The following is a 25,292-nucleotide window of genomic DNA, read 5'->3' as shown; positions in this document are numbered from 1 at the left end:
GGGGGGAACATCCTGGCCCTACTACCCGCAGGGCAAAGGAGCCCGCTGTCCGCGGCACTGCCCCATTCCAGCAGGCGGCTGGGCCAGACAACACAATCTGAAGGCAAAACTGCAAAGCTACACAGATTTATTTGAGCAGGGTTAAAGACCAAAAGCCTCACTATGACTTTAAGCCTAGAGGCTAAGCCTGCCCTGCCCCCCAGACACATGCACTGCTGCGTGTGTGCACACACACAGCCATTCTATTTCAGTCACTTCCACCCCCTTCCTGATAACATCTGTGGTAGGCAGATAATGCCCCCCACCAAAGATGTCCACACCCTCATCCTGTGAAATAGGGCCTCACACGGGAAAAGAAACTTTGTGATTAAGGTAAGGATTTTGAAATTGGGAGAGTATCCTAGGTTATCTGGGTAGGCCCAATGTAATCACAACGGTTCTTATAAGAAGGAGGCAAGGTCAATGGCAGTTAGAAGAGATGTGACGGTGGAAGCATGAGGCTAGAGTGATAATGAGGAAGGGGCCACAAGCCAAGGAATGTTTGGCTTCTAGAACCTGAAAAAGGAAACCCTCCCCTCAAAGTGTCCAGAAGGAACCTGCCCTTATACCTTGACTTCAGCCTATAAGATTCATTTTGGACTTCTGACCTCCAGAACTCTAAGAAGATAAATTTGCATTACCATAAAGTGTGGTAATTTGTTAAAGGCAGCAATAGAAAATGAATACACCATCCTGATTTAGAGAACAAAGCTGCCTTCCATATATTTTATTAGAAACATTTATTTAAAAAAATATTTGGACCTTAAAAAGGAAGTGGTGTAAAGGGTAGGACAGGACAGTCTCCAGCTCCCCCTCAGATTCTTCTGGCTGGCTTCTCTGCACATTCTCCAAGTTCCAAGGACTCTAGGCAACAGTCTCGGTGACCTCTGCTGGGTGGTAGCTAACATTCCCTTTGGTCCCACTTCGGAGTCTACACAACAGAAAAGCCTAGTCAGAAAACTGCCCCTCCAGATGAACTCATTTGCACACAAAGTGCATGAAACTTCTGGACTCCAGCCAGGGAGGTGGGGCAGTGCCTGAGGAAGAAGGGCACAAGGAAGCGGGTAGGTATACCTCTGCTGCCTTCTCATTTGCACAAGGAAGGCGATGCAGGTGACGGCAAAGAGGAGGCCAAAAACCAAGGCCAGGATGTCACCTGGAGGGAGAGGAGAGGCCACCTCAGAGTGAAGAGTCTAGAATTCAGCCCGCTTCAGTATATTCCCCCCCTGCCCCCCAGGTTTTTCAGCTGCCCTCAGTGTCTCAGAATCCAGAAGAGGCCCTCAAAGGGATGGGGGTAGATACACAAGAATGAGTAAGATAAGCACCTTTTTTTACCTAAAAGCAAGTAAAAGATGTTGTTTGGGAAGGAGGATGCTAGATTTCTGGGGCTTCCTTCTAACCAACTTTTGCCCTGGGGACAACAGAGGAGCCCCCGCCCTTGATCTGACCCTCTTTCTTATTGGGGTTGGAGGTCTATTCTGCTGAAAAGGAGAAGGGGTACAGGTGGCCCTAGCCCCTGAGGCTGAACAGTGCCAAGGGGTCAGGAGCCAGAGAAGGGGCACAGACTCACCAGCAGCAAGGCAGGGATTCTGGTGGACTGAAGAGAAAAAGGAGACATTAGAACCAGGGGCTGTGACTACCAATGACAGACACAGGCACAAAGGAAGACACATGGAACGATGAGGGACCTGTGGCCAGGGGGGACATGGCAATATGGGTCACCACCAAGCTGCACCTGGCTCAATGGTCCTGGGGCTGCTCTCCACTCCAGCCGGGAAGGAGGCCTCGATCATTCGCCCATTCAACGGCTGCGTCTCTCGGAAGTTCATCTGTAGCCGAGCATCATCAGGTCCCCACAGGGAGGCAGAGAGGGTGTGGAGCTAGGGAGGTCAGTAGATAGGGGGGTGGGCTCATGACAAGAAAATGAAAGGTTCACAGGCCTACTCACAGCCAGCACCTCAGGGCTTCAACCCCTTTGTCCCCTCTTCCCCCATAAGGCCCCCTCATCTCCTTATGCATCTTGATCTCATCCTTATACCTCTTTCCCCCACATCCCCTATGTCACCACCATGCCCCAGCCCCACCTGCTTAGCACTCAGCCTCACTGTCTGGTTGAACACAGTCCAGATGACCCCCTGGGCACAGGGGGGTGTGGTTAGAGACCCCTCATAGCGGAAGTAGCGGCTGAGGTCAGAGGGCAGCAGTGCAGATACATCCAGTCCTGGGACCCAAGTCTCTGAGTCTGCGGAGAGGACCTGTGCTGGAGTCCCACCTAGATTTCTCCCCTCCAAAGCTTTTGGGTGCAGGGATATAGTTTCATCTCCCAGAAGCCAAGCGGAGGCAAGTTCCTGAGAGCACTTCTTCACCAGGTGTGTCCCTTCCCATAACTCAGCACAAGACATAACTCAGAAAAAGATAAAGGGCTGAGGGGCCTCCCAGAGTGAAAGAAGGGCTCCTTAGGTGCTCCTTCTGACTCTTCACTCTTACTTTGCATACTATGACAACATGCTGGACTACAGGTTTAAGCCCAAAATGAACGAAAAGGGAAAGTGAGCTGAAGAACTTGGATGTTTGAAACTATAAAAAACAGACACAAAAACTCAAAAAGCACAGTTCCTTCTAGTTTAGTAAAATCTAAGGTCCAGTAGTGAGGTTTAAAATGACCCAGAGTGGCTGAGAAGGGAAAGATTTCTAACAAAAGTACAAATTTAAAATATTTGATGCTTGTGAAGGAGAACTAGACAGTTCTCAGAAAACTTTTAGCTCCCCAGACTCAACCTCTTAAGTTCCAAACGCTGTTTTATTTTTGCAGTCTTTTTGTTTGTTTGTTTTGGCTCTTATTTTGTTTTTTGTTTGATTTTGGGTTGCTGGGTTGTTTTGTTTTGTTTTGTTTTGTTTTACCATAAAGCCTGTAGGCAGCAGTATGCTTGTGCCTGTTAACCTCTTCTCAGCTTCACAGTTATTGTCAACACCATAGTCAGTCAGCTCACATGTCGGTTCCCTGCCTGTGGGAGGGGGGCCATCTCCATCCTCTCACCTGAGGCTCCCCAAAGGTAACTCTTCATGAACAAGAGTACTGAGGGTAGTGGCCCAACTAACAAACTGACCTTCCTCAGCGATTTCTTCCAAATGTGACAGCAACTGCTCATAGGCACTGTTTTCTTCTGGGCCCTCCTGGGAAATAACAGTACAAGACAAGCTCTTACAGGTATCTAGAGCCATGGCTAGAGGCCTGAAGATGAGGTAGGCTTCCCTTAGCCCTCCTCCACTTCTCAGTTCTGAGAATGCTGGGGAACACAAAATCTTATGTATTACTACTCAATCATTTTACTTCCACTTTGCAAACTAACCTAATATGCTTGGTGGGCTGGTTTTCAATGGCAAATTGGAAGAGGAGGAAGATAGGCCACTTTACTAGGATAGAAGGCTCTCAGTGATCTGGATCCTACTACCTTTACCAGTCTCATTGAGCCCACCTCCACCTTTACACTCCATGGTCTCCCCACAGAAAACCATAATAACCTTTGTATTCTCATTACCTCTGCATGCACCTTAATAATTCATGTGTTTGACTTTTGTAGCAAGGACATGCTATTTCAGAGGCACTTTTCTGAACTTTGTGCTGTCAGGGTGGCATTAAGTAGTCAGTTAGGCAGTGACTGAGCCTAGAAGGTACCTCACCATCCCTCCATTTTACTAGTCTCTTCTAATCACTGTGTATGTAGCCTTGATCACTACAGATCCAAAGAGGTCACTAAATGTTTCTTTAGGCTTTATCGCATTTCACAAAGTGGAAATTAAAGGAGTAAGCAAGAAATCACTCTTCCTGGTGTCCTGTCCATTCCACCTGCCATTCCCTGAGTGGACCATATTCTTAGTCCACATATACTGTTGGCTCTGTGTGGAATATCTCATTTTCTTTCCCACTAGTGAAGGCTTCCAAGTTTCACCTCCTCTGTTAAGTTTTCCCTGACCACCTTTCTTACTATGTGTCCTTTGTATATGTCTATCATTTCAGCCTCTCCCACTGGTGGTGGACTCCTTAGAGACCAGGAACCACAGTTTCTGACTCCTTCGTGTGGCTCAACTCCTCGCTTACAGTGGGTAGGTGTTGAATGAATTAATCAGTGAGTGAATGAGGATTGCCGGGTGCCAGGGTGAGTGTGCTAGGATGGGGTGTCTGAGGTCAAGATACACTGAGCTCTGGGGTACGGGGAAGCAGGGAATAGGGGTGTCCAGAGCTGGTACCTGCAGAAAGGCGGCCAGCACGGCTAGTCCCCCCGGGCGCCCCAAGGCCTCATCAACTTTGGCAAATGCAGTGCTGAGGTGAACCACGTGGATCTGGAGAGGAACAGAGGGTAGGAGTGGACAAGATACCCCGCCCAGCGCCCCCCTTCGCCTCTCCGCTGCGCGCTCACCTCGGCAGGGAAACGGTGGCCGTCAACCGTGTGCTCCGAGCCCGGGCGACCCGCAGCCCCCCAGTGCAGATGCAACTGCAGGGCCCGGTACTCCCGCCCGGGACCCAGAGCCATTTCCAGCCCCGGAGGCAGGGTCAGTTGCACTACGAGGGAAGAGGCCAGTGAGCCCGGAGAGCCAGCCTACCTGGGAGGGCCAGCCAAACTCCTTAGCACAGCCCCCACCCGCCTTCTATTATAGGCCAGGTTGCATCCCCAGATAGCCTCCGCCCGTTCCCGGAGGCTCCCCTCACCGGTGTGGCCATTGTTGCGCAGGCGCAGTTCTGGGAGAGGCGGGAGCTCAAAGCCTAGGAGTTCCAGAGGTTGCAGGGCGGGGCAAAATGCGGCGAGCTCCGGGCGGATATCTACCGGCGATTGGAAGCGGCCTGCACAGGCTGGGGACACCTGGGGCCAGGGCGGGTCGGCTGGAATGAGAGAATGTGGACTGGAAGTCTAGTGACAAGACCAGGAACTGTTAGGGAAGCAGGGTAGAAAAAGTGAGGGGGTGGAGTGAGAAAGAACGGGGCGGGAAATAGAAATCAGGGATGTGGACCGACACAGGCAGCGGGCGGCGGTGTTGGGGACTCGCAGTCGTAACTACAATGAGTGGGACGCACAGGACCAATGTTCGGGGATAGCTGGGGGTTCAGATCAGGAGAGCAGATGCCCAGGTTGGGTCTGTGCAGGGGGTAGGTGTCTCACCTCCATAGCGCCAATGACTGTGGTCATCTCCTGCATAAATGAGAAGGATGAAAAGCCTTTCTTTAAGCCCAGTCCCTCCCCAGTGTCCAGCATGAGGTGGGTCCCCCTCACTAGTAGGGGTTCTCCAACTCAGATGCCTTACAAAGGCATAGCAGGTAAGGCAAATGCCTTAAGTGGCTAGGTATAAAGCACAACAGATTGCAAACAAACATAACACCATAGCTTGGTAGCCCAACGATCCTACTGGCCCCAGAGATACTAGTTTGCAACCACTGTCTTAGAGTCTGTAAAGTGGGCCAGGGCCTCAGTCTCCAGGCCCAAGTCAGTCGACCCTCTCCCCTTTCTCCCTGTGTCCAACTCCCTTCCCAAAGTTCCTGGGTTCTGAGTCAAAATAGCAGGATCCTCTACTTGCTATTCCTTCTTCCTAGGTCTCAGTTTCTTCAGAGGAGGAAAGATGGGGGTGGGGTAGCAGAGAAAGAGCAGGAAGGGTCTGTAGAGATCACTCACCTGCAGTCTACAGACCCTTCCTGCTCTTCCTCTGCTACCCCACCCCCATCTTTCCTCCTCCCTCATATTCTTACTTCTCTTATGTCTTCTCTCTTTCCACATTCCTCAACTTTCTCCTCCCCAACCATCCTTTTTTTTCTTTCTCATCTCTTTCTGTTTCATCTCCTATCTATGCTTTTTTTGTCTCCATTCATCCCCTTCTAGCTCTGAAAGGGGGAAGGGTCTGGTGGCATGAGATCCCCCAAGGGTGGAAAAAGCTACTGTCAGAGTATAGGTTCCTCCCCTTCCCTGAATAATCCCTGCCTGGGTTGGGGTTTAGTGGGGGGAGGAAAACCTCCTGGAACCTAGATTTGGAGGGCTGTTGACCACTTACCTTTGTTGTGCCTGTGGGCATTATTCTGGGAGCCTTGAGTATCCCTGGGTACCTCAACAGTAGGTAGATCCTCTAACTTCAGAGAGTCCTCTTCTCCTGGTTCAGTCTTCATTCCAGATGGGTCCTCTCCAGGTGGGTCCCCCTCTCCAGGTGGATCCTCCTCTCCAGGTGGATCCTCTTCACTGGGTGGGTTCTCCCCATCCAGTTGATCATCTTCCCCAGATGAATCTCCTCCCAACCCAGGTGCCCCCTGCATCCGGGACAGGCTCTGGAGATGGGCAGGCACCAGGAGCAGCAGTAACAGCAGCAGTTGCACAGCAGGGCCCCGGGAAGGGGCCGGGATCCACAGAGGGAGCCAGGGACTAGGGCACAGGGGAGCCATGCGGCTGACTGTGGGGTGTCCCAGACACAGTGTGTACGGGCTGTACGTGCATCGGAAACAGGAGCTGGGTGGGGGAGGAGCAAGCCTGGAGGGGAGCAGGCTGACTCACAGAGGGCCCTTTTGTAGAGATGGAGCCAAAGTCCCGTGGGTCGGCCTGGCCCTATGCCCCTTCCCCGATACCAAAGCCTGGGTGGGGGTGGAGTGAGGGGCAGGTATGTGCACAGGCAGGAGGTTATCGGGGTCACAGGCTCAGCCTGGAACCCATGGCACCACCTGGCACAGGCTCCCCCTGGCACCGCCCAGCTGCTCACCAGCCAGCCTCAGCTAACCCTGGCCTGCTTCCCAGCCCCAGGCAGAGAGGGGGAAAGACAGGGAGCTGGGGCCCCCACAGCTTCTGGCTAAGAGGGGAAGCAGCCCATGTATATCTCCCTGGCCCAGACAAGGAGCAGGTAAAGGGGTAGGACAAGCTGCTGGGGAGGCCTGGGGTGCGTGGACACATAGGCAGGTGGGAGGCTAATCTGAATATAAATGGAAAACTGAATATATGTAGGAGAGGGACTCTGATGGGCTTAAACTAAATTTATTTATCATATTACACCTCTGCTCAAAAACCTTCATTGGCTTCCATCTGTCCACCTTCTTCTTCTAGTTGACTTCCAAGTCCCTTCAAAATCTTATCCAAGAAGCCTTTCCATTTTATCTCCTACTACTCTCCCTCATACTCCATTCAAATTATTCATTTCCACCCCACCCCCCAGACTTTTGACCACCTTTGTTCATCTAGTGTCACTCTTATATTTAACAGTTATTTAGCATCTACTATGTCCAGCACTGGCCTATGGACTAAAGGTACAGAAATGAATAAAACACAGTCCCTGTCCTAAGGAGCTCACTATCTAGTGAGTGAAGGCAAACACTATCACAATATTCAGGGGAGAGAGATCAATTTTGCCTCAGAAAGTAGTACAGGAGTAGGCAAAATTTGATCAGGGCTTTGAAGAAGTAGAAATTCAATTACTAAAAACAATGGGGAGAGTGGTATTTTGTGCAAAGGAAAGGCATCAAATATCTTGTGCAAGAGAATGACAGAATCCAAGTCTCATACTAGGTTGTGTTGATGGCTAGTGTGCAACATGGATTGGAAGGGAAGAGTGGGTGCAAGGAGATGAAAAGTAAAAGGACCCCAAAACTTGGGGTTCCCAGTCTGCCTACTCATTTGAGAAACATTTATTGAGACTCCTCCAATTCTCCAGGGACCATTCTAAGCCCTAGGGATACAGCATTGAACTAGAGAACAGCCTCTACTGTTCTGTAGGTCACATTCTTTTTTTTTTTTTTTTCTTTCTGTAGCTCACATTCTAATAAGGTTTCTATGGCTTCAACAAACCAGAAGAGAGTCAGGCCATCTCAGGAAGTTCGTATCTGGGGCTACCATTCAGTACATATGTACCAGTTTGGTTGTATGGATTAGAGAAATATATTGAAGTATTTCTAACCCTGTTGAGAACTAGCCCCTAGCTTCCGGGTGCTCTGCTACCTCACTTCTTCCTGGGGACTCTAATGATCTCTTATCTAAAGAGGTAATGCCTGGAACAGCAGAGGCCCAAGGACCCCATTTGAATGTCCCAACCAGCTTCTAGTACATGAATCAGTACTTGTGCACCCACTACCCTGTTAAATAGTTTTACTCTCTCGTCTGTATACCTTCTGTGGTTCAAGACTCAGCTCAAAGGCCACCTCCTCCACTCTATACCACAGGAAGAGATTTCTGGTGCCTCTGAACCACCCCGGTTCTTTGCCTGCCCTTGCTAATTACCTTGCCCACCATCCAATTTATATTATGGTGATTTATTACATTTTATCTGGTCTAATAGCCTTGAGTTCCATAAGGGCAGGGTCCAGTATTTGATTAAGTCTTTTATTCACTAACCATTATTGAACATTTTTCTCTCTGCAGATCACCTTGCCAGGACTTGAGAAAAACCAAATTGACTAAGACGCCTTCCCTGCCCTCAGGGAGCTCATTGTCAATGACTTGTGTTTGTCAAACCACAACTGTTCCAAGAGCATGACATTGCATTTTTATAGCACCCCAAATTATCTGCCTTGTCAGACTAACTGTCATACTGTATACCAAAACTCGCACAGCTGAACAACTGCTGTCCTCCAAGGAGGTGGTCAGCCTAGCAATCTAGGTTGCTATTTCTGGAGCCAAATTGAGAGCCATCTACAGAAATCTGATCCAGTGTGTAATGTGGAAGGTCAGCTCATTGTCTGGGTTAGCTGTGATGTCAGCACCTTGGTTAGACACTGACACATGGAAGGTACATGTTAGTATCTGAATTGGATGGACCTAAACAAGATAGAATGTGGTAATGACTTATCTAGTTGAAGTGGAGAAGGTCATGGGAAGCACAGAGGACAGAAGCACCATGTTAACTGGAGTCTCGAGTCTGTATGTGTGATCTTTCTCTCACATCCATTCCAGCTTTACTTCATTTTCCCTCTTTCCAAATGTTCTTCAGATTTCCATTGTTTTCCTTTCTAGGTCTCTGTCAGGATCCCCTGGTACACTGCTCTGCAGTGCTCTATATAATTACACACATCTCCCTACCATCTCAGTTGCTTTGGGCCAGCATTTCAGAGCCTAGATCTGCATCTATGTGCAGGTCTCTCTCTGTTTTGGTGTTTTATTTTTTTGTTTTTTAAAATGTTAATTTATTTTTGAGAGAGCATAAGCGGGGGAGGGGCAGAGAGAGGTGGACAGAAGATCTGAAGTGGGCTCTGTGCTGACAGGCTGACAGCAGCAAGCCCCATGTGAGGCTTGAACTCACCAATTGCAAGATCATAACCTGAGCCGAAGTAGGACACTCAACTGGCTGAGCCACCCAGGTTCCCCTCAGCTTTTAAATTTAATTAAATTTTGAATTTAATTCCCCATGGTGCTATCTTTCTTAAGCTCTTTGTTTCTGTGTGTGACTGTGTCTCTGGTGTGGGTGGGGAATGTAGACTCTGACCCTGGATGGTGTCTTGGCAGCTGGGAGTCTGCCAAATCCTAAAACAGGTTTGAGCTCCCAGAGTCTTGTTTCCTGAGCATGTCCAGGTTGGGACATGGCATACTCAGGACCAACTGGCTGGGGCACCACCTGCCTGATTCATGACCTCTCTGTGGTGTTTAAGGCCAAAGTGTTTGGTCATTAGGGTCTGTGTCTTCAGACATTAAGGGCCACGTTTCTGCTCATCCCATGGTTGCAGAAGAGACTCATGGTGATACTAATTACAATGGGATTATCTGTCCCCTTCTACTCTTGAACTCTTAGTGTGGACTATCCCACATTCACTGGAGACAGTGTAAACAGTCCTCTTCCTATATGGTATCACCAGTTTCCTTGCAAATGGAGTCCAAGGCAGTCTGACCCAAACTTTCTCTTTCCGCCATCCAACCCTTCAAGTTGTTTTCCCCTGATTTAAGTCCACCATATCTCTTTGGAATTCTTAGAATGTCAGAGAACTAGAGGGGACCTCAGAACCCTGACAGTACCCTGGTTCTTGGTTTGGGGTCCAAATTCCTAGGAGTCCCCAGTGGTAGGAATGGGGTCTGAAGGTTTCTTAACATTTTGGTCTTTAACAGCATTTCTTTCTCTAATTAAAAAGTAATGCATGCATGCTCAAGCAGAAAACTTGGGAAAAGGAGAAAAACAAGGGAATTTTAAAAGACCCCTATATTTGAATTATTCACCCTTTTAACCTCAGTGATTCAGTGCCTGGCACAGATTAGGTGCTTAAAAAAATATTTGTGGAGTGCATTAACTTTGATCCGATCACTTAGAGATAACAACCACAATTACCTCAATTGTTTATCCTTCCAGTCAGTCACATATATGCTATACATAAATGGGATCATATTGTACAAGCAGCTTTGTAGCATGCTTTGTTTGGTCGTGGCAATACACTATATGTTTTTCCATATTGACAGGTTTTTTACATCATTTTAAAAAGTTTATTTATTTATTTGGGGGTGGGTGGGCAGAGAGAAGAGAGGAAGAATCCCAAGAAGGCTCTGCCCAATGTGGGTCAGTATAGAGCCCAATGTGGGGCTCCATCCCATGAACTGTGAGATCACGACTTGAGCCAAAGTCAAGAGTTGGATGCTTAACCGACTAAGCCACCCAGGTGCCCCAAAGCCCCCACCATTTTTAATGCTTTCATATTATTCCTTCAAATAGCTGTACCATAATTTTCCTAGCCAATTCTCTACCACTGGATATTTAGATAGTTTCTAGTTTTCTGTTGTTACAAACAACACTGTACCACCCATCCTGGTATACATATTTTTGTCCACATATCTATTTCTTTAGGATGCGTTCCTAAAAATGGAATTGCTAGGTCATAAGAGTAAGAACATTTTAAGACTTCTCATACATACAAGACGGCACTGCCAATTTACCCTCCAGGGCTACTGCCAATTTTTTGAAAGACCTAAGTAAGGAAAATCTGGTCCATCTTATCTTTGACTAGGTAGCACCGACTAATCAACCACAAGCTTTAGCCTTTGGCCGGAATTACAGCAATTCGACCACCACGTTGGTTATTGACATTTGCTGACCAGGAGCTAACTGGTTGTCAGGTTTTGGATCTGTATGAAAGGAGAAAACAAGTTAGTAACTTAAAACCTATCAACTTTTGTCCGAGGGGGGCAAAATATTCAATCCTTGTGACCCATGAGGTTTCCTAGTAGTGAAAAGCACTGGGGACGACTGTGCCCTAGTGTCTGGCACAGGCCCAGGGCAATATGTACCATAACTATTGTCCCCTACCTAATTTTACTGATGGGACACTGAGGCCCTGCCGGTGTCCTACCTCAAGGTCCAGACTGCTGCCTCAACTTCGCATAACTCAGAGGAGGGCCACCTACCTGCCCCACCCGACGCTGCCCGAGCGGGCTTCGCGCGCCTACAGCGCCGCCCTGGCGGTAGGGCGAGGCCGTAATGGCAGAGACTGGATGCGGTTCGGTGGCCCCCGCTGGTGCTCTGTCCTGTGCGGAGCCTCCCGACGCAAGGGGGCGCATTCTTCTCCTCGGCCCTGCCCCAGGAGCCGTTGGAATTTGAATCACCGGCGGGCTGAGGCCGGAAGCATTGACCCCCTAGCCAGGCATGGAGAGGCCGGGAGCCAGTGCTCGGTGCCCGGTGCAAGAGCAGCGTGCCCGTTGGGAGCGGAAACGCGCCTGCACTGCCCGGGAGCTGCTGGAGACCGAACGGCGCTACCAGGAACAGCTGGGGCTGGTGGCCACGGTGCGGGCTGCGCACGCCCTCCCGTTTGGGGCGGGGACCCCAGGGTATGGGAGGGTCTCCGCGAGGTCCGTGACCCCAAGTATAGTGGGCCTTGGATTGTCTGTCCTGCATAAAGGGAGCTCAGGCATTCTGCAGTTTCTAGCTGCGGCTTGGCGTTAGCTTCGTCTTCCTACAGAGTATATACCGGTATTCTCCTCCTGCAGTACTTCGTGGGGATTCTGAGAGCCAAGGGCACCCTGCGACCAGCGGAGCGCCAGGCCCTGTTTGGGCCCTGGGAGCTCATTTACGGCGCCAGCCAGTGAGTAGAAGGGGCGTGGGGAAAGAGAAGAGGGAGAATCCTGGCCTCTGGCAGTGCATGAAGCTTGGAGGGTGACCCGAGGTCAGATACGGAGTCTGCCAATTAACTCACCTGTGGTCTTGGCCCAGTGCCTTAACCTGCCCCGATTTCCCTCTGCAAAATGGGGTAATACCACTACCTCCGGGGCAAGGTTATGCGAATTAAATGAGGTGGTGCTTGCGTAGTTGTTGGACTGCTCTTTTACTGTCCTCACCCACGCAGAGAGCTGCTTCCCTACCTCGAAGGAGGGCACTGGGGACAGGGGCTGGAAGGCTTCTGCCCCCACCTGGAGCTCTACACCCAATTTGCTGCCAATGCAGAGAGGTCCCAGACCACCCTGCAGGTAACCTGAAGATGATCTCAAGTCCTTTCCCTCATCCCCTCTTGCCCCATACATTGCCTCTTCCTCTGGAGATACAAACTTCATTCATACTGTTACTACATTTATAGGGCCCTCTGGGTGCCCTGGTCTGTGCTAAGTTCCCTGTAGGGGTTCTCTCAGGAGCACACAGCTTACAGAGGGCTGGGCACACAGACGGGTACAATATAAGGGGTGGCTTCTCCCCCTGCTGCCAACCCTTTCTTCATCACTCCAGGAACAACTAAAGAAAAATAAACGTTTCCGGAGGTTTGTGCGACTTCAGGAAGGCCGCCCTGAGTTTGGAAGCCTGCATCTTCAGGACCTGCTCCCTCTGCCTCTGCAGAGGCTCCAGCAGTGAGTAAATTCACCTTGACTCAGCCAACTTCTCTGAGTCTGTATGACTGCCGCTCTCAGCTTTGTGGGGTCTTATGGCTTCTCTCCCACTGCCTCTCTCTCTTCTGGGACAAACTGCTCCTAAGAACCTCACAAGAATACATGTGAACCCACTGGAGTACCTGGGGTCTGCAGCCTCAGGCCCTTAGCTGGGAATGTGGAACTCTACATTGAAGTGAGGGGCCTGTAATAGAGCTAGTGACAAGGTATCTGGAAGTTTGTTGAGATGAGAGGTTGGTCTAGCTTAGAATTTCTGTCCCTGGGGATGTTAAGAGCATATAGTGAGGTTGTCTGTAGCATCCTCCTTGGGTTAACTTCATCATGGGATGTAGACTCCCAAATTATGCTCAGTCTGCTCCTGACTCTTTGGTGTGGGATGGCCATGGGGTATGAGCCTAAGTTCTGAGTCCCAGATGAAAGGGTGGGGCAGGGGGACACAATAATCTGAAGTAGATCTTTCCTGGCCTTGAACTGAAGTGTGTGTAGGGGGTGATATGTAGGTCAGGCAGAGGGAATTTTGCCCGCTCTGCTTCCCCTCATGGACTTCCACCTGTCTAACTCCAGGTATGAAAATCTTGTCATGGCTTTGGCTGAAAACACAGGTCCCAACAGCCCTGATCACCAACAGCTCACACGTATGTTCTTGCTCCTCTGAAACACAGGCAGGAGGCTGCCTCTCCTGTATCCCTTTCTGGTTCTGACCTCCAACAATATCTGGTATGCCCCTATCTTCCACTGACATGTATACAATGTCCCTGTTGCCCTGCCTGCTCTTCAAGCGGTTAGACCCTAACCCTAGTCCCCTCCAGAATAGCCTTTCACCACCATCAGTCACCCACAGTCAAAGCTGTACTGGGAGTAGGGCTGGGGATGTTATTGCAGGGGCTGCCCGGCTGATCAGTGAGACTGCTCAGAGAGTCCACAGCATTGGTCAGAGACAGAAGAATGACCAGCACCTCCGGCGTGTTCAGGCTTTGCTCAGTGGCCGCCAGGCAAAGGGGCTTACCTCAGGTAGTCTGCACACTACTCCCCTTCTTCCCCCACTCCTCAATCCTCGAACTGCCCTTTTCTGACCCTCCTTTTTCTGTATTGCCAGCACATACACCCTATTTCCTCAGCCTCCCCTTCCCTCTGTTCCCATGGATCGTGGTCCTGGAGCAGCACCAGAGTAACAGCTCTCCCACCCCTCAGGTCGCTGGTTCCTACGTCAGGGCTGGCTACTGGTAGTGCCTCCCCGTGGGGAGCCTCGGCCCCGAATGTTCTTCCTCTTCTCTGATGTGCTCCTCATGGCCAAACCTCGACCCCCACTGCATCTGCTGCAGAGTGGCACCTTTGCCTGCCGTGCCCTCTACCCCATGGCCCAGTGTCAACTCCACAGGGTCTTTGGCCACTCAGGAGGCCCTTGTGGTGGACTGCTCAGTGTAAGTTATAGCCGGGAGCCCCAGGTCAGGTAGGAGAGGCTCAAAATAGACCTCAAACACCTGTGTACCTAATTTATCTCCTGGGCCTGGGCCCCCTTCAGAGGAACTAAGCCACCTATATTGAGATAACAGGAGTTTGGGGTTCATAGTTAGTTCTCATCTCAGCCTGAAATTACGTCCATGGAAACAGCAAGGCCTTCACCTTTAGCCTGGACCTTTCTGAACTGTGCACTAAGAGGTGATTTCTCCCCAGCTGTCCTTTCCCTGTGAGAAGCTACTGCTTATGTCCACAGACCAGGAAGAGCTGTTGCGCTGGCACCACAGTCTGACTTTGGCCATCAGGTAAGTTGTGTCTTCCCTCAGGAAGACCCACGAGCTAGAAATGAGCAGTTCTAATCCTATCTCAAGTCCTTCATCTGCTGGGCCGCCCCCACCCCCAATGCCATGAGGGATTTTGTCTTAATAGAGTGCTCATGCCAGTGCCTGAACTGACCATCTTCTCTCCACAGCAGCCAGAAGAGCTAGAGGAATCTTACAAATTCCAGAACCCAGGATACTTGAGGGATAGATCAGAGTCAGGAGTACAAAGAAATCTTCAGTACTAACCAAAACACAGAACGCTTCATGGTTTGAGAAGGGTCATTTTGTGTTTGTTTGGGAACAACCAGCTTCTAAGAATAAGGAAACAAAGTCCGACCCAACTGAACCTCTGCTGAACCACCCCCTCCGATACAGATGAGGGGCTTTGGGACTGATAAGCCCGGTGCTGTGTTTATAGCCGGTCGTTCATCAAGACTACAGCTTTGTAAACGTGGATGTTTTTATGTTGTATGCATTTCTATAATTTATTTTCCCATTGGATTTTAGTAAAGTGGTTTGTTTTTGTTTTCCTTTTTGGAAAGGCCTCTCTATCTCAGCTCTGGGATTTGAGAAAGAGGGTTTTTTGTGCCAGGAAGGCTGGCATGATGGTGGTGGCCTCAGGAATACAAGGAAAAGAACTAGAGCTCCCTCTATCTATCAGCTCTCACACTGGAAGGTGGCCTCGTTTTGTCCTAATAAGGGAAGCTTTTCAAGAAGGCCCAGTTGTTCTTGGGCACCTAGTATGGGTGTGTGTATGGCCAGCTGGAATGGAAAAAGCACACAGGAATATCCAGTCACAAGAACAGACTTTGTTTTACTAAACCTTCAGCTGTCGTTCCTCCTCCCAGGCGGGGACTGGGGCCGCGGCCCTTCCCACAGCCTTGCTGCATCTTCTCCTTAGCCCCTGCTCCACTTCCCAGGGAGGAGCTAGGTTCCTTGTCTCTGTGCTCCAGTTCAAGGGCTCCTCCCAGGCCAGACTGTCACCAGCCTCCTCCTCCTCCTCCTCCTCCTCTATACATAAGTCCTCAGGAAAGGGTATGCTGGCCTCTGTGAGGGGAAAGATCAGGAATATTCCTGTCTCAGAAACGGTTGCTACCTCCACCAGACTCTCACCTCCCAACCTTTTACCTGGTTCTGGAACCTCCACACCCTTGTTTGGCTTGCTCTCTTGTAGCAGCTGGTGGATGGTCTGAAGCTTCATGTTCAGAAGCTCCTGCTGGGCTCCAGCCAGGGTAGTCACACTGCAGAAATATCCACTCAGAGGCTACCCAGTACGTGTCCCCACCTCTGCCACCTATCACAAGTTCCTCTGGCCACAGGCTCATTGCTCTTCTTACCGCTCAAAAAGGGGGTCCAGCTGGGCCATCAGATTGTTCAGGTGTTGCTCTGTCTGGGCCAGCTGTTGTGTCAACTGGGCCAACTGTTGCTCTGGGGGTAAGGGAGAAAGGAGAGCAATGGTTATTTATACCTTCTGCTGTCCCCTGATCCCCCACCAAACACAGACTTGTGCAAAACCCACCTGACTGCAGTGATTCTTTCTTGCCTGCCTCCTCTTGGAGAACAGCATTCTCATCTTTCCCCTGCTGTAGAAGAAGGAGAGGGCTATACTGCAGCAACAAGGTTCTCCATCACCTCAGTCTCCAAAGCCAGCAAGACGTGGATAATTTGTAGAGAAAGCTATGGGGTCTTTACTTCAGAGAATCACAATCACATCTAATCAAGCTCCTCACCTGTGACCTGAAGCAGGTCAGTATGCCCCCCCTCCACAGTCACTGAGTCTAAAGAAACACCTCCGGGAATGAGCAGCTGTCTCCAATTTGATAAAGCTCTGGTTGTTAGTTTATATACAAAACCAAAAATTGTCCTTCATGTCTCTTCTTTCCATAGTGCCTTCCAAAATCCTGTCTTTTCAACATCATAGCCACTCAGGAATTGGAAGACCATCTTCCTTGCCCACTGCCCTTCCCCATTGTCTTCTCTGGGTTAATAATGCCAACTTTATTCAGTTGGTGCTCATTTGACATGGTTTTCTCTGGTTGCTCTACTGAGCACATAATACTCTTAAGTAGCACCTTGAAGAGAATAAAATTCTCCAGGCGTGTTGTGAGCAGAAGATATGGTGCAATACCTTGTTGCTAGCATTGATTTGGGAAGTGGGAAGTTGTTACATCACACAACTGAACTTTATTATTCAACTAATGAACTTCTAACTTAAGTTTCGTCCAGACAGTACGTGGGTCCAAAAATAGAATAGATTATCATTTCTCGTTAAATGTCATCAGTGAATCCGGTCCCTCATCCTAGCCTGTCCATGATTCTATTTGGAATCATGATTAGCTATCCTTTTTAATTTCGTATCCTCTCCAAATTGGTTCAGCCCCCTATTTCCCAATGCAAATAAGTAATAGGGCCGGGGTTGAAGACAGAGCCCTGGGAGGTACTACTTTCCATTTCAACTATTTCAATACACCAAAATGTTCTGTCAGTTCACATTTCAGGGCCTCCTTTCTAAGGTGAACATGAAACTGCTTGGTACCTTGAACACTGGCTACAGCAATCCACACCTTGTGTCAAGACGAATCCTACCAGGAGCCACTTTTGTAGTATGGATATTTAGCTGTTGGGTTCAAATCCCAGCCCTACTAGTTACTACTTGCTCGGTAAGTTTGAGCAAGTGACTTAATCTCTTCATTATATTGTCGGGAGGATTAAATGTGGTGGTCGTTATTTATTTACAATTTACCAAATGCCCTTCACATCCGCTACCTCGATGGGTGCTTAAAATAACCCCATAATGTTGGGAAGCCAAGGAACTCTACTATATTCGTTTACAGACGGAAGGATGTGTCTTGTTCATGGTACCATAGCGCCCTCATGGGAAATTCAGGCCCGGGGTATCCCCACCCCTGGTCGTCCCGCACCTGCAAACACTTGTACAGCACAAAAGCCACGACAGCTGCGGTGTACAGCGCCCCCAGAGGCAGAGCCCCGGCCCGGGCCCGCTCGCGCTGGTCCTTGGGCGGCGGCCGTCGCCGGGGTTCCGCGGCCTCAGGGCCGACCTGGAAGGGGTCTCCTGCGGAGGAGGGCAGAGGCGGGTCAGTAGGGCTGGGGCCTGGGACCCGTGGGCAGTCCTAGCCTCCCTCCAGTAGCCCTCGCTGATACCTGGGTGTGCCCGGAGGTCGGGGCTGGAGCGGTCTCCGAGGACCCCGGGCAGTGCAGACACAAGTAGCAACCCCAGCACACCCACACATGGAACCGAGTCCGCCATTGCAGACCACAGAATGACGGCCCCGGGCGGCGCCAGCGTTGTCCGGGAGCACCAGCGCGCATGCGTACACGGAGCGGTGTGTGTGGGTCCTGCTCGCGGCTGCACTGGGAGGCCACGCCCACTCAGCGTGTGGGCGGGGCAGACTTATTAGCATAGGACTTTTGCCCTGCTTTCCTAAATTAATTCATTTCTTATCTAGTTAGGAATCCTTTTAATCAGAAAGATTCTAGAAGTCTACAGTCTTGTAAGATTATGCTGGAAAGTCGTTTTTATTTCTTATGCTACCAATCTATTCACCCTAACCATTTGATGAATACCGTCTTGGACCTATAAAAGAGTAGAGCCTGTACACCATTGCACAGTTCGTGCTGAAGGCCTGTTTCCTAGGCTACAAACGGGGGACATGTTCCTTATTAACGCCTAGGGGAAAGTCCCCGGACCGCGGGCAGAGAGTGCCACGTGCATGCGCACGTAGACCTTCCCTGTGTTTCACTGTAAAGTCCGCTAAGAAGCGACCCCCTCCCCGTGTACGGCGTGGGGGAGCTGAGCGGCGTGTTGCAGGGGTGTGTCCTCAGTCAGCTCTCCTAGTTACGCAGGCAGTGCGTTTGTGCGCACCAACCACACGGGGCTCATTCTCAGTGCGGCTGTAGTTTTGGTATATGCCACAGACATTTAGACTTTAGCTGGGACGCGTGGGGATCACCCTGGCATCGTCTAAGCCCCTCGGCAGGGCTCCTGCAGCCATTGAAACACCTCTTCCTCGTGTGGCTTAACACATTAAACAAAAAATTTTTAACGCTGAGAGAGAGACAGCGCACGAGCAAGGGAATGGCAAGAGAGAAGAGAGAGAAAATCCCAAGCAGACTCCCTTTGGTCAGCGGAGAGCCTGAGGCTCGAACCCATAAACCGTGAGATTATGCCCTGAGCCATAATGGGGGGGAGGGGCGGACACTTTTTTTTTTGTATCGCTATTATATATATATATATATATATATATATATATATATATATATATATATATATATATTGCAATTCCCTTTTCTTGCCACGGCCTTTTCTTCTCTACCTTCTCCAATGGGCAAAAATGCCTGTAATAGCCACTATTTATTGTGTACCATGGCACATAGTAGAATGTGGACTGATAGCCTGGACTAGCATCCTGCCTCCCCTATGAAAGCTAAATGACTTTGGTCAAGTTACTTAATTCTCTCTGTGCCTTAGTTTCTACTCTGAGGAGTTTCCATTCCTCAGTGTGATAACGTAGTGATAACACAGATTTACCTCACTGCTGTTATGATGATTAAGGGGGATAATTCAAGTAAAATGCTTAGAATCGTGCCTACTTACTAGTGATTTTAACTTGAGCAGCTGCTTTGAGCCAGGCACTTGAAATTATAACTCCTGGGCACCTTCCACTGAAACTTACTTTCTGTACAGTCAATGACTATATGTACAACCTTCATATCTCAAATTGTGTTTCCTTCATTCAGAACCCTTAACTTCTTTTTAAAAATTTTTTTTTAACATTTATTTATTTTTGAGACAGAGAGAGACAGAGCATGAACGGGGGAGGGGCAGAGAGAGAGGGAGACACAGAATCGGAAGCAGGCTCCAAGCTCTGAGCCATCAGCCCAGAGCCCCACGCGGGGCTCGAGCTCACGGACCGCAAGATCGTGACCTGAGCTGAAGTCGGACGCCCAACCGACTGAGCCACCCAGGCGCCCCCAGAACCCTTAACTTCTAATTTATTCATTAGTGCAACTATTGTACTTTCTTCAAACTGATGAAATTTGAAGTGGGGTTCATGAGAGAACAGCTAAGAAAAAAATTCTTGAGACATTTTTGGTGCAAAAAGGTGATTTTATTATAGCATGGGGATGGTGCAGAAAGAACTGTACTGGGATTGTTAAGGAGTGACTTGATTATATACTTTTAAGTTTGTGGAGGGAAGGGGCATAGAGGTAAAGTAAGTTTCTAAGGAATTTTGAAGCAAGGCTTTCAGGACCTTGAGGGGCTAGTTGCTGTTAAGTAAGGTCACTTTTAGCGTTTAATAAAATACAAACTTTAAGGCACTAAGGCAGCTACGAGTTCTTTGAGGAAGGTCACGCTCTGCATGTTTCAGGTATCTATCAGTGGGCTTGCAAGCTGTAAGGAAATTTGAACTACATTTTTCTTGCCTTTGTTTCCCTGATCAAAACCATTATCACATGTCAATTATATCTTAATAAAATTGGGAAAAATCCATTTTGGTTTATTAAAATCAGTTAATTAAAAGTCAGTTATTCTATGAAAATTGCTTATAAAAAGAAAATACTGCTAGACTGTTAATTGCAGGAGAGCAGGGGCCATATTTCTTTTCTTTATCATTTTATCCCTATAGCTAAGTATAGCACCTGGTGCTAGCCGGCACTCAATGAATCCTTGTTGAAAGAAATATGATCCCGGGTCATGATCTCACAGCTTGTGAGTTCGAGCCCCACGAGGGGCTCTGTGCTGACAGCCTGGAGACTGGAGCCCGCTTCAGATTCTGTGTCTCCATCTCTTCCCCTCCTTCACTCACGCTCTCTCTCTTTCCTTCAAAAATAAACATAAAAAAAATTTAAAAAAAGAGAAAGAAATATGACCCAACAGGTAAATATAATTAAGCTCTTTTAAAGAATTATGAAACAAAGGTTCAGGAAGGTTGAGTAAGTTAATCAGGTACAATACAGGTAAGAGGCAAGTCAGAGATTCCAACTCATTTCTGTCTCCCTGTCAGGCACCTCATATCATCCCAACCCCCAGCTCTTCCACCCAGGACTTCTCCAGGCAGACTTGGGTAGTTTCCCTGTGTTCCACGCTGCCTTTTAATTGTCTGGGATACACAGGGTCGTGTTCCTAATTAGATCAAGAGCACTTTGAGGAAGAAAACCATTTCCCACTCACAATTTTATCTCCAAAGCTTGGCACATAAGCAAGCAATCAGCACGTGTGACTTAAATGAATGAAGTATATGTATGCTAATGAAATGAATGGAATAAGAGTGTATCTTCTTGTTCTTCCAGAAAGGTAAGGGGCAGGGTAGAGAGGAGAGACCCACACTCAGGGGAGTTGTCATAGTTTAGCTGATGATCAGGAGGCAGCCTGGTTGCAGAGCAGTGTAGTCCAAACCTTGAACCTAAGCCAACTGGCACAGTCAATGTAAACGGGTGGTTCAGGCCAGGTATAATATAATAAATGGTCCTCAACTGATCATTGCCTTTAGGGAATTTGGCCAGACATATCACTGACATCTGGTCTAAGGAACTTGAAATCCTTCTTCCCATGTCAATAGCATCCCATGTGGTTGGTCTATATCTGGGTAGGGCAGGTACACTACTCCCTGAAGTGAACAAGTGCAAAGACATGGCTCAGTTTCCCAGGATAGTACCGGGGCAGAGGTTTCTTTAATTCAAGTAACTTTTGAGATTGACAGTTCTTAGGGACAGTTTGGATGAAGTGGGTCTGGAGCAGAGAATTTAAATTTCCTCTATCCCCTAAACTATTATACCAGTAATAATGACAATGGTGATCTTATCCCCTACAGTCAGCCTTAGGGTGTGGTGGGATTGTAGGTATCGGGAGGCCTCCCCGTCCCATTCCTCTTTGCAGCATGCTCAGTGAGGAATACATTCTCTTGCATGGGTCTCAGAGTTGGAGAGAAAAGGCAGACACCTGTGGCAGAAGGGAATCTCTGTCATAAGGTGTGGCTTCCTTGTCTTGTTCCTGCCTCATGCTACTTTGTCCCCTGCGAGTCTTTATGGGCTTACCTGCACAGCGGCACATAATCTCAGGCCTGCATCTCCTCTGGCCAAAGGGGGTACAGGGCCACAAAGGGTGGGGGCGGAAGCCTGGAAGCTGCTGGGTGGCGCAGGTGCAGGCACAGGGCGGTGTCTTTGTTCTTGCACTCATCCATCCCCTCCCCCTTCCTCCCCGGAAACCAGTGACTCTGCCACCACCAGTACTGGAGATGCTGAGCTGTGGGGGCCGGGCCCAGGGAGGGGTGAGAGTGAAGGGGCCTGCAGCGGCTATCAGGTCGTAAACCAGGCTGACCCTTCGGCACAGGACTTGCAGACTTGGCTCCCACATCAGCAGTCATGAGGAGCAGATGTGACAATTACACTTCGGATCAGCTAGTGCCCGGTGAGCTGGGCGGGGCAGGGGCAGGGGGAGGGGTCACATGGTCCCATGTCCCACTTGCTAGGACCTGGAGGGTTGCGTTGGGCAGTAATGCCATCCATCCTCTGGCATCCACAGGAATCCCCTCCATTGCCCAGGCCTGGGGACTATGGGCCCTCTTAGTGGCGGCGATGCTGCTGCTTCTCATCTCACTGGCTGCGCACTTGTTCCGATGGACTAGTGGCCGAAGCCAGAGCCACCCAGGACAGAGACGGTGAGTAGGGGACAACAGAGATAGGTGATCAAGAGTTCCTCCTTACCAAGAAGTCCCCACTCATCCTCTAATCTCTGTCTTGCAGCCCTGGAGGGTCTGTGGAAGAGGTCCCTCTGTATGGGAACCTGCATTATCTTCAGACTGGTAGGAAGCTGACAGAGGGGAGGGGCACAGAGGCCACGCACGTCCTGGGTGGGTGGGATAAGGGACTGCAGGAGGAGGAACAAGAAGTAACCAGATCACTACTGTTCCCTGTCCCAGGTCGGCTGTCTCAGGAACCAGGGCCAGATCAGCAGGATCCAACGCCTAGAGGCCCCAGCACGGTGAGTCATTTGTGGTGAGGAAGAGGGGAGGGAAGGAAGTGGGGGCTTTTCCAAGGGTCCAGTGAACTTCTAACAGCTTTGAATCTCTAGGCTGCAGAGGAAGTGATGTGCTATACCAGCCTGCAGTTGCGGCCTTCTCAGGGCCGTATCCCCAGCCCTGGAACCCCCATCAAGTACTCAGAGGTGGTGCTGGATTCTGAGCCAAAGCCCCAGGCCTCAGGCCCTGAGCCTGAGCTCTACGCCTCAGTATGTGCCCAGACCCGCAGAGCGCGGACTTCCTTCCCAGACCAGGCTTATGCCAATAGCCAGCCTGCACCCAGCTGAGATGGAGGGCCTGGCAGAGTGGGGCAAGCATCGCCCCAGCCTCCATTAGCCTACTGCTACCCTGTCCCTGGAATGACTGTTTCCCAGCTGCCCCCCACCCCCACCCAAGACATGCAGCCATTGCCCAGTCACAGGAGGTAACGTTCCCCAAACTTCCTATCTGAGCTATGAGGGAGACATCTCAGGGGAACAGTAAGTAGGTCCCCAGTTTCTTGGGGAGGGAGGAAACAAAGGCAGTGGCCCCCTCTCCATCCACCTCCCCCCATCTATTACTCTAAGGCCCCAAGCTCCTAGGTTCTCACTTCCTCCTCCTTGTGGATTTTAACCAGATTCTCCACTTCCGCTCCTTTAAAGTCTACCCCTAACACTTCAGTGTTCCCTCGGACACAGGAAGTGGGCAGTGGTGGAAAGGGGAACAGCCTGAGAAGACAAGGATGGGTATACTCCTCAGGAGCCCATAGTCTGGAGGGATCCTGGAATCTAGTGACCTGAGGAACCCAAGCCTGGCTTCTTATCTAAGAACACTGGCAGGAGAATACCAGTCCACATCCTGCTGCCTCTGTTGTGTCCCCAAGTTTTCAAATAAAACTTCTACGTCTCAGAAAGTGTTTAGATTTTTATCTAGAGGGCTAGAGACCTGCAGCAGGCCCCACATTGTAGGGGTGTGAGCTTTGCTGTCTGCACAGAGCACTTCCGGGGGCACCTAGCTGGGGAAGATGGACCAAGCTGGGGTCGGTGGCATCAACAGTGCCAAGGGTGGGTGCTGGGGTGGAGGCAAGAGCCCTGCTCCTCAAGCTGCTGCTAGAACATTGCCAGGATGTGCAGTCACCCCACTCCCATCACCTGGAGCTCACCAGCCCCCAACCTACTCTCCCCATGGCCTCCATGACTGCGTTGCCACCAGCCACAACCTCAGGTCTACCACAACCCATCTTCTTACGGCCTCTGTAGAGGCAAGTGTGGCTTGACAGACCTTTCGGAGACTTCACGGGTAGAAGACAGTGGAAGCCGAGGCTTCTACTTCTGAAATTCTCTCCTTCCCACTCACAGTCTCGGAGAAAAGCAGAAGAGGGAACGGTGCGCCTGAGCCCAGCCTGGTGATCCCAATGAGATGGGGGACCCTCTGCACACACACACAGAATAACCCAAATGTCCCGGGGTTTCTGGACCTCTGAGGACCCCAACATAGACCTCCCCCGGATGAGGCCCCGGTCGCGGTAAAGAGCAGGCAGCTGAGGCTGTGTGGGAGGGAAGGTGGCTTCCGGGGCCTGCACTGGATGCAGGGAACCACTGGCAGCGGGATGTGGGGTTCTGAGAATTGCTAGTCTGAAGACTGCTCAATGTGTCCGCGGTCTGGGGTACGTGAGAGCCTGACTCTGTAAGAGAAGGGATTTGGGGTCCCCCAACCTCTGGGACCAGCCGGAAATTGCAGCCGAGCCAGTACCACCACCAACCCAGGCCTTAAACTCCGCCCCCACACCGGCTTCCCTTGTCTGCTGAGGTCTCCGCCAGCTCACGATCGAACTCCGAGCGCCCCCGCCAGGCACCATGCGGGCCTGCCACGACCTCTGCGCATGCGTACAGCTGCCCCTCCGCGGCATGCTGGGAAATGTAGTCCCGACAGTTCCGTTCCCCACCCCCCCCATCCTCCCTATCCAACCCCCCCACACCCCCCGCGCCGAGTTTAGCCCTGAACTTCGCTGAGCGCCAAACTTGCGGTTCCCTGATCCCTACAACCTTTCAATTTTTCTGTCTTGTCTATCACCGAGGTTCGTGCCCTAGCATAGGCCCTCAGGCCCTCAGGCCAGGACTGTGGCAACTTACTCATTGATCCCTGTATCTGGGAAACATAATTTGGGGAAGCCGGATCCACCTCAGACACCTTCCGAGGACTCCCATGCCTCATCTCTCTAGCTGGTCAACTCCTTTCCCAAATACCTGGTAGTTCTCTCCCCTTCTGTAGCTCCAGGAGTGCATTCCTTAGTGGCCTCCCTTCCCTGACTGGTTATGATTCCAGCCATAAGAAGTGCCCTGTTCCTGGCAAATTCCCAGGGGCGGATCATTAGGGGAAGCCACTCTGGAGCCCCAGCTTTCTCCCTCTTCCTGAAATTCCAGCTAAGAGGATAGAGGATAAGCCTAAGATCTGAAGAGGAAGGGTCTTTGGGACGGCCAAATGCTCAAAGATTGGAAGTTCTTAAGGAATTACTTATAGGTGGGCGGGGCGTAGGAAGCCATCCAGCCAAGACCCCTCCCATTTTTGGCCTTGCTCTGTACTCCGTCAAGAAGAGTCTAAACTTCCAAGCTTGTTTTGGCCCTAAGGAGGGAAACAGAGCTGGGACATGGAGA

The 25,292-nt window shown here is 50.2% G+C and overlaps 4 protein-coding genes across 6 annotated transcripts; 2 read left to right on the top strand and 2 right to left on the bottom strand.

Moving 5' to 3' along the window:
• Window positions 1–807: 807 nt before the first annotated feature.
• CA9 (carbonic anhydrase 9) lies at window positions 808–6,457 on the bottom strand. The gene is made up of 11 exons (XM_007076501.3): window positions 6,076–6,457; window positions 5,196–5,225; window positions 4,748–4,918; window positions 4,458–4,600; window positions 4,288–4,380; window positions 3,147–3,213; window positions 2,124–2,281; window positions 1,775–1,919; window positions 1,610–1,636; window positions 1,114–1,195; window positions 808–970 (listed from the first exon to the last, which is right to left on the bottom strand). The coding sequence occupies exons 1-11, from the start codon at window positions 6,455–6,457 to the stop codon at window positions 904–906; spliced, it is 1,365 nt and encodes a 454-aa protein (XP_007076563.2). The 3' UTR covers window positions 808–903.
• Window positions 6,458–11,530: 5,073 nt separating this feature from the next.
• ARHGEF39 (Rho guanine nucleotide exchange factor 39) lies at window positions 11,531–15,150 on the top strand. Of its 2 annotated transcripts, none has more exons than XM_042964865.1 (9): window positions 11,531–11,748; window positions 11,952–12,046; window positions 12,308–12,428; window positions 12,682–12,800; window positions 13,404–13,474; window positions 13,722–13,850; window positions 14,031–14,260; window positions 14,514–14,602; window positions 14,773–15,150. In XM_042964865.1, exons 1-9 carry the CDS (start codon window positions 11,611–11,613, stop codon window positions 14,783–14,785), a joined length of 1,005 nt encoding a protein of 334 aa, XP_042820799.1. In that variant the 5' UTR covers window positions 11,531–11,610; the 3' UTR covers window positions 14,786–15,150. The 2 variants fall into 2 exon arrangements, with proteins under 2 accessions (XP_042820799.1, XP_007076567.1); XM_007076505.3 differs by having other exon boundaries at window positions 14,770–15,150.
• A 259-nt stretch (window positions 15,151–15,409) lies between these two features.
• Window positions 15,410–17,957, bottom strand: CCDC107 (coiled-coil domain containing 107). Of its 2 annotated transcripts, none has more exons than XM_015535013.2 (6): window positions 17,783–17,957; window positions 17,542–17,693; window positions 16,140–16,203; window positions 15,958–16,048; window positions 15,749–15,861; window positions 15,410–15,667 (listed from the first exon to the last, which is right to left on the bottom strand). In XM_015535013.2, exons 1-6 carry the CDS (start codon window positions 17,886–17,888, stop codon window positions 15,438–15,440), a joined length of 756 nt encoding a protein of 251 aa, XP_015390499.1. In that variant the 5' UTR covers window positions 17,889–17,957; the 3' UTR covers window positions 15,410–15,437. The 2 variants fall into 2 exon arrangements, with proteins under 2 accessions (XP_015390499.1, XP_007076568.2); XM_007076506.3 differs by having other exon boundaries at window positions 16,140–16,200.
• A 2,813-nt stretch (window positions 17,958–20,770) lies between these two features.
• SIT1 (signaling threshold regulating transmembrane adaptor 1) lies at window positions 20,771–23,953 on the top strand. The gene is made up of 5 exons (XM_007076507.3): window positions 20,771–22,049; window positions 22,164–22,299; window positions 22,385–22,443; window positions 22,561–22,622; window positions 22,713–23,953. Exons 1-5 carry the CDS (start codon window positions 22,004–22,006, stop codon window positions 22,944–22,946), a joined length of 537 nt encoding a protein of 178 aa, XP_007076569.1. The 5' UTR covers window positions 20,771–22,003; the 3' UTR covers window positions 22,947–23,953.
• Window positions 23,954–25,292: the final 1,339 nt, after the last annotated feature.

This window comes from Panthera tigris, chromosome D4 (assembly GCF_018350195.1).
Source record: "Panthera tigris isolate Pti1 chromosome D4, P.tigris_Pti1_mat1.1, whole genome shotgun sequence".
In the NCBI taxonomy this organism is placed as follows: Eukaryota; Metazoa; Chordata; class Mammalia; order Carnivora; family Felidae; genus Panthera; species Panthera tigris.
The sequence above is the reverse complement of the archived record's forward strand: the minus strand, read 5'-3'. Positions and strand labels throughout refer to the sequence as shown.